Source organism: Phasianus colchicus, chromosome 2, assembly GCF_987193195.1.
Source record: "Phasianus colchicus chromosome 2, bPhaCol1.hap1.1, whole genome shotgun sequence".
In the NCBI taxonomy this organism is placed as follows: domain Eukaryota; kingdom Metazoa; phylum Chordata; class Aves; order Galliformes; family Phasianidae; genus Phasianus; species Phasianus colchicus.
In genome coordinates, this window is record NC_143437.1 from 8,420,244 (window position 1) to 8,439,202 (window position 18,959).

At 44.3% G+C, this 18,959-nt stretch overlaps 1 protein-coding gene across 11 annotated transcripts in view; it reads left to right on the top strand.

Moving 5' to 3' along the window:
• Positions 1–18,959, top strand: part of WDPCP (WD repeat containing planar cell polarity effector) — a 141,834-nt gene that overhangs the window by 115,434 nt on the left and 7,441 nt on the right. For 9 of the 11 annotated variants that reach the window (XM_031599223.2, XM_031599210.2, XM_090134672.1 and 6 more), the window contains one exon: positions 15,017–15,140. In XM_031599223.2, the coding sequence (XP_031455083.2) occupies positions 15,017–15,140 (124 nt within the window). Of the gene's footprint in view, positions 1–955; positions 1,334–3,221; positions 3,960–15,016; positions 15,141–18,959 lie in introns of those variants that run through there. The other 2 variants (XM_090134675.1, XM_090134674.1) reach the window with 2 other exon arrangements.

Below are 18,959 nucleotides of genomic sequence, written 5' to 3' on the forward strand. Positions count from 1 at the left end.
CATGGAAAGTGCCTTTGCATGGAGAGTGAATGAATACCTTTCTGGGAAATAGGTTTTAACCAAATACAATTTATATATGAGTCAAACACAAGTTTTTCTGGCTCAGTGTAGGATACCTGAATGAAATTTAATGGCCTGTAATTCACTGTAGGTCAAACTTGATGAGTTGTTCTGTATCATTATAGTGTAATATTCATATGTACTGGATTCCTGTCTTGCCTACAGCTCTGTGAAAAAGCCCCTGGTAAATCTCCCATTAGCTTCAAAAGGCCCACATGTAGGCTGAAAGACTGCAGTTAGAAGCCACATAATGTATATTCACACATCTCATAGTATGCACGTGTGTGTGTGCATAAGTGGGTGTTGTGTTTACACATACTCAGCCAAAAACTGCCCAGTCATAAAAATAGCTCTAACTCTGAACATGAGAGCTAGATTAATTATTATGTGTTTACATTTTGCTTTGTGACATCAGCAGCCACAGCTGGGATTTTTTTTTTTTTTTATTTTTTTATTTTTTATTTTTTTGGAAAGAAGAAGAAATGATCACAGCAGGAGGTGCTTTCATAATTGCTGTAGCTGCCTGGGAGCGAGGATCTGTAAGTTCACGGTGTGTCAGAGGCATGTTTGTCTCACACACCCTTGAGCCATCCTCAAGCCTCTAGGTTTCTGATAGGGAACTGGCTGGTTGCATTTCTATACACCGAAAAGAGTTGGCAAACACATATTTGCATGGCAGTTGGTATGTGTTTTGTCCTGTTTGTTCTGCGTAACATAACGTGATGTGACAGGCTGCAATTTATCACATCGGTGGCATGACAGCAGAGGAATGGGAAGAGAGGTATAATGGTGGTCTGACGCAAGGCGTCAACTTAGCATTAGGTTGTAATGTCTCAACATGAGGTCTTTTTATATTCGCCTACCAAATAATTATCACCAGACGTTCCCCATGCAGGTGAATTTAAGAAGTGGAGATCAGATAGTCTACATCAGGGGAGAGTGGTGGATATGAGTTTGGAAAGAACAATGCTTGTCAATAGGCGACTCTCTGCACATCTGCTTTCTGATCAAACAAATAAACAGAAACACTGGAGGACAGTTTACTTACTACATCCTCTTTCACTACATCCCCTGCCACACGGCAGGCTGGGAATACCATGGAACTGCTGCAGGCAAAATTGAAGGTTGGAACTGTTTTCCTCCAAAGACTGCTCAAGAGACTGCTTGACAGTTTATGCCCAGAAAACTCCTTCATCAAAACCAAAGGTGTTTGACGACCTGATCTTAGCTCTTCTTGAATGCTTTCAGCCTATCAAAACCAAATGCCCTATAAAGGCCTGTCTGTTGGTGTTCTCCTTTGGAGAAAGCCATAGGAAGAGCTCAGTGAGGTCCAAGAGGAAGCTTTGCACCCATCGCTGCTGTCCTCCTTGCACTGTCTGAAGAACTAAGCTTGCCTTAAAGAAGAAATAACATGGGTTGTTAGAGAAAACATATTGATGGAAAACTGGTGGACAACGCTTAATACAGTGCAGTGAATACATCAGTGAATGGCTTTTTTCCTCAACGTACCTCATCAAATGCATTTCATTTCAGCTATTTGAAATATAGTTTCTTTAAATATTCTTCCTGTGAGTTAGTTGGCACTGAAACTTCTTAAAATCTCAGTGCTGTGAGACTGCTGCAGCTCCCAAACTCATGCATGAATGGTATCTGAGTTTGTGATACCAAGAAGTCCTGAACTGTGCTAGATTTCAAACTGTAAAATTTAGTCTTAAAAACAGATCATGAGGCAACGTTGGTTATCTCTACATTGTTGATATTATGAAATGGCAAAATATTATAATAAGATGAAAAGATAGTATTAATAACAGCTTAAGCATGTATGGTGATCATTATAATTACTTATTTACTGTGGGTACACGGTAAGTGTCCCACCTTATCATCTTTATGATTAAGCAAAGACCTTGATTTCTGCCTCCTACCTTCCTAGCCCAGGCCTGGCTGCAATCTGTGGCATTTGGGCTCCTGGCTCTCACCAGAGTCTCCCCCCTCTTGCCCATATTAATCTGCTATCTGATACTTTTGCTGGATGTAACCTACCTTCCTCTGCTATATCATAGTTGTTATCTGCGTACCTCCGCTGAATTTGGGCACTGGCTTTGCTAATATTCTTACTGCTGAAAATTTCCCCCTTTAAGATGCTCATCTATGCCTGAAGTGCACAGGGGAAGAGCAAATTTTGGGGCCATCCCAGAGGCCTTGCAGAATAGCCTTATTTCACCTCCCATCACTGCCCTGACATGAGCCTGGCATGTGCTCACCCTCTGACTGCAAGCAACAGAAGGAGGGATGTGGAACCCAGTCTGAACTTCTACTGAATCATCATCTCAATCTCATTGCAAAATTTCACCACCTGACTACCTAAACAAAACAAACTTTTAATAACCAAATGGAAGACGATTGGTTCTATTACTACTTTTATATATATATATTTACTACATAGTGGTAAGTTTGAGCCAAAGAAAGCCAGCCACGAGGTGCTTACTGGGAGCCCTTGCTTTTTGCCTGCAGATGGGGAGGCATTTAGCTCACAGCTTGAACGTGGAGCCCATGTGCGTGTAGTTGGCTGTGCTGAAAGCAGCTCTGCTGGTGCCTTTCAGGCAGACAGGGAAGAGTTGGGCCTGCAGCACTCTCCCACAAACACAGGAATAAAATATTAACAAGAATTTTAATAGGAAGACGTGCCTGGAAAACTCCTGATATCCTCAAAATTCCTGAAAGAAGTACGAGCTTCAGTCAGTGCCTTATTTTCACATGCTATTATCAACTACACTGCCCCAGCCTATTCCTCTGTGTGTCTGAAAGCAGTGTTGCTCACTTAGAGGACCAGGAGCAGCCCAGCAGGTCAGTGACCGGCCGATGGCAGTCCTCTCAGTCCAACCCCAACCCCCTGGGTGACTTTGGCCAGCTCATTTGAGCCCTTGGTGCTTTCATTTCCCTTTGGGGAGCCGTCTGTGACGTGCACCCCTCCTTCCCGCAGCATCCCGCACCGCAGCCTTGGCTTCTTCCTATCACCTTTCCAGCAGTGCCTTCCCAAAGGTGGGAGCACAGCCAGGCCAAGTCCATTTTCTAAGCTCACTTATTTTCTGTGATTTGGAGGAATTTTTACACCGCGCCGCTGGGAAACGAGCCGTAATATTCTTGTTGCTGTCTGCCGTTAGGTGTCAGTGTGACAACAACCATGATGCACAAAGGCTTTTCTAGGGGCGGGCAAGACACTCCGTGCTCAACTTCTCCTTTCGGAATCGGGGAAAACACAACATCCAACCGAGAGGAAGGGGAAGGGAGAACAGAGCCAGCAACACCTTATTTCAGGTTTTTCCACCGCCTGATGGAAGCTATTTACTAGCAGATAAGTCTGTTTGCGTTTCATTCCGTGCGTCTCGGGGCTCCCGGTGCTGTGGTTCTCAGAGAGGTGCAATATTTACCAAAGCAGGGGAAGAGCTTCTGCACACACCGCCCCGACACGCTGTGCTGGGGCAAAAGAAACACTCGCCGCTATTGGTAATTTGCAGTCTGTAGGAGGTAAACAGCTCTGCCCATGCACGACTGCTGAAGTATTCCTGTAAGGATGCCTGCTGAGGTTGGATAAAATGCTGGCTTAGAAAAATAGCGAGGAATTCCGTTCATTCAGAAGGAAGGGATCTAAAAACTTAAAAAATAGTTTTAAAAATGACGTTTTTTTCACTCAAAACGATCCATTCTTTCAGTGTATGGCTGGTATGTGAAGTAAAGAAATGGTGAAAATGTGATACACGTAAAGGGGCTTGTTTTTAAATCAAGTTTCAAGTGCTTCCCAAGGTGAGATGACAAACATTGCAAACAATTTTTGTTTAGATGGGAGTTTTTAAACTTAGTACAGGTAGGAAATAAAAATCAGTTTTGGCCAAAAAAAAAAAAAAAGTCTTTGTCTGAAGAAAATTGTTTTCAGAAATATTCTTCTGATCCCTCTGGTGTTGAGAATATCCCAAGTACTTGTAGGGTGACATTTCCCCCCTTATTTTTGAAGCCAGGAGTGTTCCCACCGTTGATTTTGATCAGATTTAGGTCAGGGCAAGATTTCGCAGGGATCAGGTAATCTCTTGTGCAAGAAAACTCTTTGAGGACAGCTTTGCTTTCCTCTTGCCTCCTTAGGGATTGAAAAGATTGTGAGCATTGCTTAACTTTGTTGCCGTGATGATGTTCTCCCATTCCGTACGCTTCTGGTCTTGCCTAGAAAGCTGTCTCCAGTGCTCCAGCAATTTGCACCCTAGAGCAGGACAGAGGCAGTGGGGGAGGACAGGCAGCAGCCAGGCGGGCAGCAAAAAGCTCTGCGAGATGTGGGGTGTGGGCAGGGCTGGTGCTGGCATGTAGGGGAAGGAAAGGATTGCTCCGGTAATGCAGGAATGTGGAAAGATGCTTTGTAAGGGCAATCTTTTCCCATTGAGCCTCACTTGCTTTCCATGGATACAAAATGCACTTTAAATGATGAAAGGAGCAACGCTGTATTCAACAGATATCAGAGAATGCAGGCTGGCTTAATTACCTCGTCTTAAAAACTGTCTTCTTCTACAAAGGTGAGCATCTGTCTGAGACAGAATCTTATCTCCAAACTCCTGTTGTGCGCTTCAGTGAGGAGAGTGAGGGAGGGAATGAAATAAGGCCAGGGAGAGACACCGGGATCTTTCTCTTGGGCTTTTTCCTCTGTTGGCCTCACTACCCACCCAGCTCCCTGCCTGCAGCCTCTGTACCGACCTGGCCACGGCTGTCTATAAGGCCTTTGGGCACCCAAACCAGGTGTCAGCAAGCCCATGCAGCGAGCCAGGCAGGTGAGCGACAGCCCCAAAATGCCTATCAGGGAGAACCTGCCCTGATATCTGCTTCAGTGCCTTCATTAGCCACACCTTGCTGCTAAATTGTCGAGTGTCAGTCAGGGTGCTCCAGAGATGGTTACAACAAGGCGTGCTCTAATACCCCAACTGCTTTCATGTCCCAGTGCCTTCGGGTGCTTTTAGAAAATGCATCCAAGTTTCATCTCCTGCGATGGGATTTAGCCAAGAGACACCGAACAGAGCACTGTATAAGTGTCATTAAGAGCGCTTAGTAGCAGGATGTCAGAATGTATGTTGTGTGCATGTGTATGTGTCTGTGTGTGTACACACAACTCAGACATATACACTTTTGGCACCGGGGAGGCTTAAAATAGCACATCCGCATCAAACATGGCAAGTTTTGAATTCATCTCCTCAGCACGGCTAGTTTTGTAGCATCATAGAATCATAGGGGCTGGAAGGGACCTCTGGAGATCATCAAGTCCAACCCCCATGTTTCCTATGCTGGATGTGCACATACACAAACCTGACAAAACTTGGCACTCATTTTATGGGAACTTACCCAAGAAATTCAAGACTTTGTATCGTAATTCTTAAAGCACAACAACAGCAACAGAAGTAGGAAGTCAGTATTTTTAAATGGACTGAAAAAAAGCCAAACATTTTAAATGTTGGTATATGTTACATGGTAATCAGCTTGTTGATATCAAAATAAGTTTAATCTACACAGCCATCCAGCATAAGCCATTTTTTTTCCATGAGTCCCGCTGACTGTGTGTGAGCACATTTGCCTGGCAGAAGCCAGCAAGCACTGCTGATTTGTAATTATTGTTTTGTTTACAGATGGTATTCCCATTTTTCTATTATTTGGATTAGGGAACCAACCAGTCCCAACTTTTTCTTCATTAAAAGTAAAAGAAAAAATCTCCTTTTAATAAGTGTACGCTTCACACTTTCAAACTTCAATAGCATGGAATGTTTCACTTGATCAGAAAGCTGATTTAATTTGCTGCTAGGTTAAATGTTAAAGGTTTCAGTCTTATGACCATGAATTCTCAAATTAAATTCAGCGCATTGCTTAAATTTCTAGCTGCAGTGCATTTAGGCTAATTGCTTTGGTAAGTTGGATGCTTAGTAACTACCACTCTTCTGAATTTTCGTCTTTAGAGGAGAGCAGTGAAATAAGCCTGAGGGGCACAGGTGGGCTCGCCTGCTCTTTGCGATTCACCTGTGGGGTCTTTGGATATCTCTTCCAGTCTGACCACATCCTCAGACCATGTCTGATGAGGCTGTTCTGCTGACAAGGGAGAGAATTTAAACACCTGTAGGTTTGAGCTATTTAAGCCCAAATCAGTTTTGAAGCAACAAGAAAGGCTGAGCAAAATGGTTCAGATTTCAGTCAGTTGTCAGCTAAATGTGTGCACTGGGCCTTCAAGTATTTGGCCAGACACATCTTGATTGCTTGGCTTTTGTTTTCACCCTTGGAAAGTCAGCTGGATAATAGCCCCTAGCCAAAGCCTATTCTGCAATGCTGTAAGTGGGCAGGGCCTGGGGGCCAGCAGGAGTGCTCACCCAAAAAATACCGAGCTATCTCAACATATTTCTTGATTTTTTGTCTGCCAACTTATTTGCACTCCTTCCTTACAACATTAACCATAAAAATCATTCGGTCTGAACTTTATCACCATAGATGCTCTTCCCTTTGGGAGGAAGCCACTATGTAAAGCACAGGGTGATGGAAGCAGCAAAGGAAACATCTGCTAGCTGCACATGGGCAAGCCCCGAGCACCTAGCCTGAGTACCTAGCTTTCTCCTCTTTGTTTACAGCATTTTAAGGCTTTTAGTTCTCACGCAACATATATGTCATTAAACGTCCGATGCCTCTTTGCACACCTTGTTGTGATTGCCTGTGGCAACCTGAATTAATTGTTTCTGTAGTTGGTGGTGGTTACTAGCAGTAATTATTATAATTTGCATTTATAAAAACACCTTTCATCTAAGGATCTCAAAATGCTTTTGCGCACATTTAATTAAGCTTCACAACATCCTGTGAGGTAAGTGTCAAGAGCATCGTTATATCCACTTCTACACTGGATTCCCCAAGAAAACAAGGTCAGTCCCTACCATGGTGGGTGTTTGGGTCACATCACACTTGCGCTGGGTGAAGCAGGAACTAGAGGTGCTGATCTCAGTCACTGTGCATATCCCACATCACTGCATGATACACTGGCAGAGCAGCTGAAGCCCAGATCTCTGGTCTGAGAGGGCCAGATCCTTCCCTCGGAGAATTCAGCTACAGAAAAGTCTTGAGAGGGAAAACCAATCAGCACGTATTGCACAAGACAACTGTGCTGCAAAGATATCTTCTTTCCCTCATTTTCTGCTATGAAGTTTAAGCCTCTCTTTGCAGTCTGCGCTCAGTGAGACATTGCTACTGCAGCTGAAGGCAAGAAACCAGCTGCAAGGAATGTGAAGTTGCCCTTTAGAAGACTCTCACCTCTCTCAGAAGAAGCTGCATGCACTTCATCGCCAGTCTTGGACCAACTCTTTGTGCAGTGAGCCCTCCCAAGGCCAACCACATCCAAGGTTACCACTTGACCGTGGCATTTAGAGGTGAGGACAAGACAAGCTTTGGCACTTGAGAGGACAGCAGCAGAAGACAGTTTTCAAAAGCCCATTTCTTCTTCATAAATTTGAAAAAGTGTTGTTTGAACTGAACCCAGCTCCCTGTAAGCTCTGGATGAGCCCCAAGGAAGGTAGGTCTATGTAGGTGCCTGCAGGTTGGCTAAGAAGTCCAGGGCCATGCCCTCGGAGTTCTTCACCATCCCCATCAATTTATAAAGGCTTGTTTACATACGACAATGACCAGATTAACTATTTTGAAAGAACTTTGCCTGTGGATGCATCTAATCCAGAATAAAAGCCACGTTTCTAAATTAAGTGGACTCACAGGTAGGGAATGATCATTCTGCATAATGTGAGAAAGAAAGTTATTTGTCTGTAGGTCGTTCTGCCAGCTTGTTCTGAAGTGGGCTGCCTGGCTGATGCCTCACACTCGCTACATTATAAGGCAGAGACACAGTCGCATATTCATCAACAACCAAGTTTGTTGTCAGCACAACCTTTTCTCAAAGGGGGTGTGCCAATGCCAGGCAAGAGGCACAGTGCCCTTGTCCAAGGTCTCGCACAGCTCTCTGTCCTCACTTGGTGTTATTTCTGGTTTTACCTAACAGCATGAAATCATTCCTGAAATTATCCTTGCTTGTTTCTAACAGCAGAAAATTCAAGTGGGAGAGGCTTTGATGTGTCCCACTCCACTCATAGGAGATGCCAGTAGTTGAGAGGCTTTGTCCTGGTGTCATTGGAGGAGCACCCCAGTGATGGCAAGAGAAAAGCTTAATCATTCCTAGAGCATCCTCCCAGGGACAGTGTTGCTTACCCCCAAATCCTTTCAGTTCCTATAAATCAATTTACGGGATTCATTCTGCTCCCATGTTTCTCTTATGGCATAAGAGCACACATCATTTCATTTGGCCTGACACCATCTGCTTCACTTCAAGCAGGAGAGGATGGTAATTGGGCTGAGACTGTGTTTTTAGTGACGGTCCTTGTAGGTTTTCTTCTTTTCCTCTGATCCCAACATGTTTGTCTTTATGGAAGGGAAGGGAAGGGAAGGGAAGGGAAGGGAAGGGAAGGGAAGGGAAGGGAAGGGAAGGGAAGGGAAGGGAAGGGAAGGGAAGGGAAAAGAGAAAAACAAAAAGAAGAAGAAAATGAAGGAGCAACCTGGATCTTGCCAGAATACAGTCCCATGGGAATAATAGCATCAGGCCCACGAGGGTCTTACTGCAGCTACCAGAAAGCTGTGGCAATAACTTCAAATCAGAACTCTGGGGTTTGTTTCTTTTTTTGGGAAGTTAAAAATTCTGCTCGAGTTATCTCCTATAGCAAAAATGACTCCATGGGTACTATGTTATCCTCTTTGGACCTCAATCACTCCCAAAGATTCAAGATGAACTCTGCCTGCCCAGGCACCAGAGTCAGTGCCCCGAGGAATTTCTTCATATCTCAGGGATATGCAGGATGTGTACTCGCATGCCCTCGCTGCCTCTCAGCACCAGCTGTACATGCAGTTTTGTTTTAGGAACCTGTACCTCCAGTATTGCAATATCTCTTTCAGTCTCTGTCATCAAGAGTTTAAATACAGTTCAGATCAGTGTTAGTGGCCCAGCTCCAAAAGAGGAGAATTGCTGCAATTCGTTATCTTGACAAATTAACTGGTCTGAGGCAATTCCTTTTTGAGAGAGATACAATTAGCTAACTCTTGAACTCTAGCCTTGCTCCAGCACTATGGCAAAGTCATGCACCTGCTCCAAAAGTTTTGATAATACAACTAACTACAACTAAGACATTTCCACCTGCAAATACATTCCTGCACCAGGAGCCATAGTGTGCCATGGTCGTGCCTTGCTGTCCTTGTACCTGTTGTAGGGTGAGCTGATGGTACAGCCTCTGCTGTAAAGGGATCTGACCTCAACTGACTGAAAAAAGCCTGTATGAAGACCCAGGTGATCTTGTTGAATATCACCTAGGGGATGGTACTGGTTGCGATCCCTCAGGCTGTATAGACCTCTGGAAAACAGGATTATCATCAGATATGGAAGCTGATGCTTCAGCTTCCCTTCCCTCGTGTCTAGGGGAACAGTTTTTTTTCTGCAGAGCAAAGGGAAGACATCCACAGCTACGTCGTACTTCCAGCCTCATGTGGGTAGATGCAGTTCCCTTCCCATTCTCCTTAGAAAGCAGCTCCTGCCCTCCACAGCAGCTCACCCTTGGGCATTGTCTTCCTTTGCACAAGCACTCCCAGCTACTATGAGATATCCCTCAACCATTCATCCAAGCCATTTTGGGAGCTCTGTCTGGGATGATAAAGCTGTCCTGCAGAAGGCTTGTGTCTGCCTGGAGCCTCTTTGTATGGACATGGTGGCTTGGAGGTTCCTAGAGCTCTACTTTGAATTCCAAGCCTTCAGCATTCAAAACATTTAACCCTCAATTTCTTTTCCCCTTTATCAGTTTGGCCAACTTCCAGCTGGCAGTGTTTGTTTGCAGGTTTCTATTCCATGTCTTGTGCTTGCAGATGTCTCTCTGTCTCAATTAACTCCCCCAAATGGTTTTCCTCTCCCCTGGCTGGTGTATCCCCTCTCTGCTCTCTGCCTGCAGGGCAGGAGCTGGCACTGAGCAGCTGGGTCCCTGGTCTGGAGGTGCCAGGCAGGCAGAGGGTGTGCCCAGCATGCAGTGTCAGGGCGAGAAGGAGAGGAACACGCTGCTCAGCAGCACTTGCTCAGCATGCTCTGGGCTGGACCCTGCAGTGCTGGAGGCCCTTGGGTCTCTGTGGCATCTCTGGAGCACCATAGAAGAAAGATGAAGTCTTCCCAGAGTGCTTTTGCTGAGATGCTCCAGAGCATGCACCCAGACAGTGGGAATGTCTGTGTTCACTAGCTCAGAGTCTTACTCTGGAACTAGATAGTCATGTAAAATAGGATAAAAAAAGATTTGAAGTGCCACTTACCAAACAAAGGAAATGCCTAGTCACCTGGAGCATCCTCCCTCCTGCGCCTGCTCTAATTGCTCAACACAAGCAGCCCTGGGCGGCCAGGCTGAGCCTTGGCACTCCAGTTCCTTCTCGGCACTGTGACTCCTTCTCATACGCTGGTAGACGAGAGGAGAGCTGCTCCCTGCTGCCAAGATTATAGGCAAACTTCACAGAGTTTGAGCAGCCTGATAACATCTGGAGACACGAGCTCTCCATTGCTGGGACACCAGTCAAGCCTTTGGGTGAAGAGGGCCTGGAGACAAAGCAAATCCTTGGCTGTTCAGGTTTTCTGCTGGCGACCCATCACAGCTTGGTGCTACCACATCTGGATTGTTCCTGTAAGACACACCTTTTTCTTTAAATTAAGTACTATTGGCACTACTAGCATAATTTCTAAGGAACCTGATTACCTAGGCTCCAGGGAGATATAAAACGATCTGTTCAGCCTATATAGTGGTTAGCTTAATCTTGTGTATAATTCTAGCAGAGGAAATGAGTAGTCAAGATTGAAATCTCTGCCGGAGCTAGCGAGGACTTGGCATTTCCATGCAAAGAAAACTTAAAGCCAGGTTTCACTGCAAGCTACAGAAGGCTGCTAAGTGCCGTAGTCTGTCTGCCCTACTCAAAAAGAGTTGTTTGTGAATGTTAACTGTTTCTTTACTAGTATCACATCACTTTTATTTCAATTATTCCTCTTCCTGGCACGCCCGCTGAAGCCATTTTGCTGCTGCTAATATGCCTAATATCCAATCAGTGAAATAATGACATGTTGTGCTCATGCTAAGAGTTGCTGCTACTTAGTAGTGATTGAAGTGCCTTATCTTCTCAAGTATCAAATTGTTAAATTACAGCACAAATGGGAGATATTCCGATTGAATGTGCCTTTTCCAGCTCTCGGCAGCAACAGCTGTTCTCAATAGGTTCTGAAAGTACTGTAAAAACAGTATTTCAACAAGTAATATTTGTCAAACGAAGGCATGGCAGCTCTGGGAATTAACAAAATAATGTATTCTGAAATAAGAAGCCACAGAAAACCAGAGCAGAAGAAGCAGAGTTTATATTCCCAACACCCCTCAACAAAGCTGGCTGCTCCAAAGTGGTTTCCCTGCAGGAAACGAAATGATTTTAAAGGACTCTGTTTAATTTAGAAAGACAGTGTTGGGAAAACAGTTGTTCCCAGAAGGGAGAGAGCTGCCCGTGTTCCTGTCGGTAGTGATGTTCCCTCTGATTTGGTGTGTGGAGAGGTAACCCAGTGGCTGTAGAAGCGCTTCCATGTAGGTTGGGTGACACCTCTTGCTGCACTTAGTTCCCTTAGAATGTCTAACTCAGCTGAGAGACCAATTTCAGCATGTCAAAATTCTAATAACAAAACAGAGAGTGGCTCACCTGGAGATGGGTATTTATTGACATGGAAGTAGCTGCTCAAGTAAAAAGGGAAATTTTGTTGAACTGCCTCAATAAAAAGGTGCGATTGTTGAGGTTGTTTCTGTGGTGTTTACAGCACTCCCTCTACCTAACCATCTGTATTCCTTTGGACCTTTGATTTGTTTCATTCCAAAACAAGGCTACGATATACTCAATTCTTCACCCAGAGGAGCGGCGTGCCTGAAGTCTGCGTGGTTCACTGGGAGTTCATTGGGATATATTTGCAACTCCTGAAGCAAAAACCTGATATTTTATCTTTAGCAGGAGTTACATTTTTTGAACTTATTGAATTTTTCAAAGATCAGCATGAAGAGTTCGGATTAAATGCTTGCTTCAGCGTTTTAAAGGCTCCTTGTGTCCCCGTTGCCTAAGGAGGTCGTGCATTAGGATTGCTCTGTAAACATCAGATTGTACAGAATTGGCTCTGCATACCATGCCGAGCACACAACGGAGAAGTCAAATGGCTTATCATTCACTTATCAACTAGTTTATTTCTCATGCCAAAAAGGCTGGATTTTTACAAGAGCAGCTGCTACTTTGTAAATAATGTAATGGCTTCCGTTAAGTAGAGCTGTTGGGTTTGCAAACAATATTCAAAGAAGGTTTTCATTTTGCTGTGTGATTGCATGCTTTCAAATGTTTTTTTTTTTATCCCAGTGGAGGAGGCTGGAGAATGGAAACAGCTTCTGATTTGCAGACACTGATCCAGTGGAGGACAGACACAGTTAAATAGCGATGCAGGGAAGGCTGAGGTCTCAGAACCTGTGTGTTGTGTTCAGAGTGCGTCCTGCTCCATAGAAGAACTTTCAGGGGTCTTCTGAAGAAATATCCTGGGCTCTTTCTGCTCGGTGCTATAGGTGGATTAAGAGCAGCCATCAGCAAATTGAGGAAATATAGGATGTGCGTTGTGCGGGTACAACATTATCCTAACACTGTGATTTAGTAGATAAATATTTCTAGCATGATTTAATTCATATTATTGCATCTGATAAATGACTTTATGGATGAAACGTGCTAGCTGAGATACCAACTCTCAAGATTTCAAAATTCAAATTTGGATTCAAATCCCCTTCTCCTGGGGAAAATGGCCCAGTGTCACACAGCAAAAACATGTGTGTCTTTACTGTCGGGCACTCACTTCAGGTTTTGTGGCTCTGAACCACATGTGGCATCTGATTGTATCTAATGTTGCACTGCAACACCACAGCTGTACACGCAGACAGGACAGGCTCAGTGTTAGCTGCCTGACTTCAGTCTCAGTTATTGAACTGAGATATGAAAAAGCAAAGAAATCCATTTGTATTCCCCATAGGTGAGAACTGCTCTCATCCCCACTCAGGGTTCTGAGCAAGGAAGAGAACATGTGAGGCAACACGACGATGGGAAGAGGTCAAAGCTGACCAAATCTTATTTTAGTTCTCAGTACACTCTCCTCCCCTGGGATTTCTCAGGCTTTTATGTTCCAAAATGCCATTGCTCCTTGGAGTAATGGGAAGCTGTGGAAATCAGACATTGGTGAAAAGAAATGAAAAAATAGATGAGTGACACCAGTTTGACTCAGCCTGCATGGTTTAGCCTTAACATTTAGAAAGCTAGAGGGTTTGACGCTTCCGAGCACTTACTGAACAGGCAGAATGTGGCAGTGAGAACCATATTCCCAAGCAAAGGGTGTCAACACCCATCCTGCGAGAGCACTGCTGGATTTTGCCTGAGCGTACAGCAGCAGGAACGCTGTGTAAACCACTTCCCAGAGCTCTTCACACACACCAAAAGCAGCTTTTCCTGTGCCTTTTAGGTTGCTGTCATTGTTTCCCTTCTTCTCATGGCTGCTCACTGCACAGGCCTCAACAAGAGACCTTCAGAGGAACCCGCTTCACTTGCCCTAGAGCTTCCTAGACATAGAGCATTGCTCGTGTTTCTTCCCTCTTTTTTTTTTTTCTTCTTTTTTTTTTTTCTATCTGTATTTTTTATTCAAGATAGAGGAAAAAATGCACCAAAGCTGGTTTATTATTCAAGGTTTATTATTTATTTATTGCAGTGTTGTGTGCATGCTAGGAGGTGTGGCCCCTGACTGAGTTGGCTGCTGGCAGCGATTCTCTACATTATTCCCTCTTTGGGAAAGGGCAGCTCCAAAAAGATGGGGTACTTTAGGAAGCCTAGTAAGCTGCTACACATCACCCTCCTGCACATCGCAGACGTTAATAGTATCTGGGTAGCATGGAGCGTAGGAATAGTCTGCAGCAATCTGACAGCATTCGTTTTTTAGGACTGAGAGATGCAGAAACACTTACAAGTAGCTTTGCCCTCCTAATCTGGTGAGCATCCTGAGTCCCTGGTCAAAATGTAAAGTAGCAGTATAGCAATGCTCACAGGAGCATTATGTTCTCTGCACTGCCCATGGTGTTGCCATGGGTATCACACAGATTAGCTTAGACAGGATCCAGGAAGGCAGAGAACAAGGGCAGAAAAACAGGATTAAAAAAAGAAAAAAATAAATAAATGCAAAAGGGTCTTATGATTTCGAGAAAAAAATCTTTTAAAGTCTGTATCTGTAGCAGCATTTTTCCTTAATCCAAATTCTGCCAGCCTGCGGCTTGATTACCCTATTTATTTATTTTAAGTGTCACACCTTGAATATACAGTTCCTCCTCTGTATTTCCAAGTTCTTTGGGTATTTTGAAGCAATTCCCCTCCTCAGAGGGGTCAATCTGGAATTTGGGAATAGAAGGCCCATCCTTCACATGTCTGAAGGCTTTGGGACTTGATCATTGACTAAAATATTTTTGGAACAAAGATAAGAATAATTCAGGAAATGTGATGATGTGGACATGGTTAGTGGGCACGGTGGGGGTGAGCTGACAGTTGGACTGGATGATCTTAGAGGTCTTTCCAACCTTAATGATCCAATGATCCCAAGTTACACGAGCATGGGGGTCCCATCCCGTTGTACTTGGATCCATATGGCAGATGCTGCTGGTGGTCAGCTACTTGGTCTCTTTTTCAGGGAAAGAAGTCAAGAGTGAAAGGTACATAAGCATATGGTTTCTGTGACACCTCAGGCAAACAGCTGGCAGCTTGCTTGGTGCTTTTCCATTGAGCCAGCCTAATCCCATAACTTGCTTGGTTGCAGAGCTCCTGGGGCGTGCAGATGAAGAGGACACATCACATGAGGCCTTTGGTGGTCAGATCCCAGAGCACCAAACTGAGCACGACGTGCCCACAGCCAGCCCGGCCGTGCTGGCCTCTTCCCACAGGTGAGCTGAGCTGCTGTGCTTGTTCCTGATGGCTCCAGCTGCCTTGCACCATCACAACCACTTTTGAATTAAAACACTTGGGTAGATGCAGGCCTGCTTCAACAAATGTGCAGAAGAGTGAAATGCAGCAATGGAAATGCTGTGCTTGGTAGGTGTGGATGTAAGCAGCTCTTCTAAACATCCAGTGTGATCCTTTCTGGAGCCTATAAGCTCATCACCAGCTCTGGGATCAAAATCCCCAGGATGATGTTATGAGAGCACACTTCTGCCGAAGTTGAATAAAACCTGGAACTTGTGTTCTCTCGCTGTGAGATAAACAGAGGGGCTGGCCCCTGCTTATTTGGGAAATACGGCTATGGTTTTGTTGTTAACTAACATATACAAAGGGGGTGGGGGGCAAATGGATGAGGACAGGCTCTTCTTGGTAGTGTGTGGTGATAGGACAAGGAGTAATGGTCTAAAACTTGAACATAGGAAGTTCCATACTAACATGTGGAAGAACTTCTTTACAGTAAGGGTAACTGAGCATTGGGACAGGCTGCCCAGAGAGGTTGTGAAGTCTCCTTCTATGGAGATATTCAGGACCCATCTGGATGCCTACCTGTGCAACCTATTGGAAATGAGAATGAAACAGTTCTTCCTAGAGATCAAAAAATAGTTTGTTTCCCCTGTTTTCCCTGATAGGAAAGAAATAGTTATTTATTTACAGTGAGTATATTTTCTGTCCCTACTGTATGTAAAAACACTGTCAGTAAATTTAGCGTGAGTACAGCATTGAACTTCCACATTGGTGAGTCATCCTGTTTGTATACAGTCGTGCTGAGCACACTCTGTGTGGGCCAGAGTCACACTTATGGCTCATCTCTCTGGCCAGGATATTCCAGCATTACTGGAGACTTTGCTGCCTAATCTGAGGCATTAGGAAACATCATGCTCTGTGATGGGTAGATGGTTAAGCAGCATTTTAGGAAATGTCTTTAAATTGGTTCAACATAGGAACCCAAAATTAAAACTTACGTGCTTTCTGTTGCCTCTGGGAATTCACCCGAAACATGGCAACAGTAACACCTTAAAATACTGCAAAGTGCACTGAATGGCAGCTGCAGAGTGCCTTGCAGCTGAGCATCTTAGGAAGTGCACAGCAACATTGTTATTCTAACCAGTTTCCCACATCATAAATGCATATCTGACATTTTCACTGTCCACTTCTCCACAGCCTCCAACCACTACCTGCAGTTTCAAAATCAATAACCAGGACACATCCTCCCCCCTCCAAAGGCCCTCCGTTGTTCATTAGCTTGGCCATTTTTTTGTTTTGTTATTGACTTACACAATTCCTCACGCTGTTTAATGCTAGTTTTCAGTGTTTATGTATTCTGCTCACCAGTGAGATAAATGTACAGCCTGAATCATTTCCTATTTGCTTCTGAAGACTTTCAAGACAAAAAGAAGAGAAGAAGATTCCATTTTAGTAATAGATTTACTACAATTCCTTTCCGTTCCCTACCCCAGGCATCATACAGCCTCCTGTCCTGGCCAAGCCCTGCTTTGTGTGTACTATTGCAGGCACCTTGTAGGTTTACCTCCTCAGCATCACTGAAATCCATGAGACATTGTCACAAAGGTCTTGATTTGCAGTCTGAGGAGCAACATTAGCCTATAGCTTTTGTTTGCTTCGTTCCCCTGCACGTTGGCATACCACGACATCATACAGCAAATGTCGCTCGTGGCTGCATGATGAGCTCAGCTCTGTGCTCAGGAAGGTTGCCCCAAGCTTAGCACAGGGGAAGGTATTGCTGCTCTCATTGTGAGCTGCCCAGTGTTTACCAGTGCCACAGGTCCCCACCGGGTCACGCACCACAGCCTTGAAGCTGGATCTGACTGAACGGCTGAACCTGCTGTGAGAAGCGAATGGGGGGGACCAGATGGCCTTCAGAGGCCCTTTCCAACCTAGCATCCAACTTCCTAATGTTCTTTGCAAGTTGAGCATCAATATTTGGCGTCATTAAAACCCCACAGCCTTATCTGTGCGAGAAAATCAGAAGTTTCACAAAATCAGTACATGCTCACGTACACACTACGTGCTCACATACACCTGGCATGCATAAATTCGGATGCACACAGCAAAGTTACCAGGCTGTGCTGCCTTTGGCTAGCAGAGCCCCCTACCCCTACCTCTGCAGGACACCACAGTGGGACTTTTTCAGTCTTCAGCAAGAACAGCACTCAATGGCTGCTCATTGTTTTTTCCAGAGTCTTTTATTCATCTGCTTTGACTCTATGTCTTTGTACCAGCTAGTTGCATCCCAAAATCATTGGCTTGTGTCACTGCCAAACATCACCACCCCATCAGACCCAGATATGGTCCCAAATTTCTATCTCACCCAAGGTTCTGAAAGATCATATTCAGCACATACCTCAACCTCTTCTCCTCCTGTATTTAAACACAGACCATCCTTCTGTTTTGGAACAGCTGAGATGTATCTCGTGAATTACACCTAGGCAAAGGCCCCAGGCAAGCTCTAAAGACAGAGCTTAGCTTAATGAACCTGTTACTGATGTCCCTCAGGGAGCATACGTGTAACAGAAGTGCAGTTTTCAGGCTGCATAATTAACAAATCAATTAACTCTTAACATCACCATCTCCCTTCTGGCTCTGCCTAACAAGGAAGGGTAGAGCCTATGACTAGGACCAAAATGATAGATCATAAAATAGTGTTGAAGATATATTTCCCTGAGAACCTACTGTGGGCAAACTCTAGGTGCTTGTTTTGCCCTAACAGCCAAAAAGCAGAAAATTTCATTTGGGGCTAAAATGAGTTTTACAGATGGCAGAGAAAACTGGAGTAACTCTGCAGTGCTTTACGGAAGTAGCACTTGATGTCAGTGCTGACATGTAATCAACCTTCCAAACAGTGCACACAGAGCTGTGGGCTGTGAAAAGTGCTGGACAGTGCTCCAGGTAGGGGAATTTATTTGCTGTGTGGTTTCTCCCACTGTACCACAGAATAGAGGACGTTTTACAAGTCTCATCTCTGACTTAGGTGTTGACCATTGTCATTCTGCCCTTCCAAACGGCAGGTATGTTACAGTCCAGCAATTCTTGTTCTCTCTCATTATTCTTTTTTTTTTTTAATTTGTTTTTCTATTTGTGGAAATGTTCTGACCAGCATAACTCTTTCCCTGCCTGTAAATGAGGGCAGTGTTTTTATAAGATCCGATATTTTTACAAGATCTCAGTATTTTTTATCATAAAACTTTCCTGTCTCTTTTCACGAACTGAAAAACAGACATATTTCTACTCCTGTACAAAGTTGCTAAGCAAAGTTCAGAGGCATGCTTGTATATTTTGAACTGTAAACCAGTCACACCTCTTGAAGCATTAAGATCAGACCACCTGACAGTTTTTCTTATCTATATACATTGGCAATGAAATCAGCATAAAGAGAAAGAACCGAAGAACTCATCCTTCAACCCTGCTCAGCCCCAGTGAAGGCAACGGGAGCTTCATGTGCATCTGGAAGGTGGCAGCAGCAAACAGACACAGTATGTCAGGCAGATTAATTAGTTAGCACGTGCACAGCACCTTGACAATACAAAATTAACTCTTATTAGCCAATATGTGCTCAAGATGCATTGAGGTGCACTGCACAGCCTCTTGATTCCAGACAAAGGTCCTCTTGATTAAATTAGAGTGCTATATGGCCACATTAGCTCACTTGAAGCACGAAAAGTTTTGAAAAAGAAATTTGGCTTTGTCACATGAGCACCACGTAGACTTAATGGAAATTTTTCCAGCATTCACAAAACAAAGAAAAA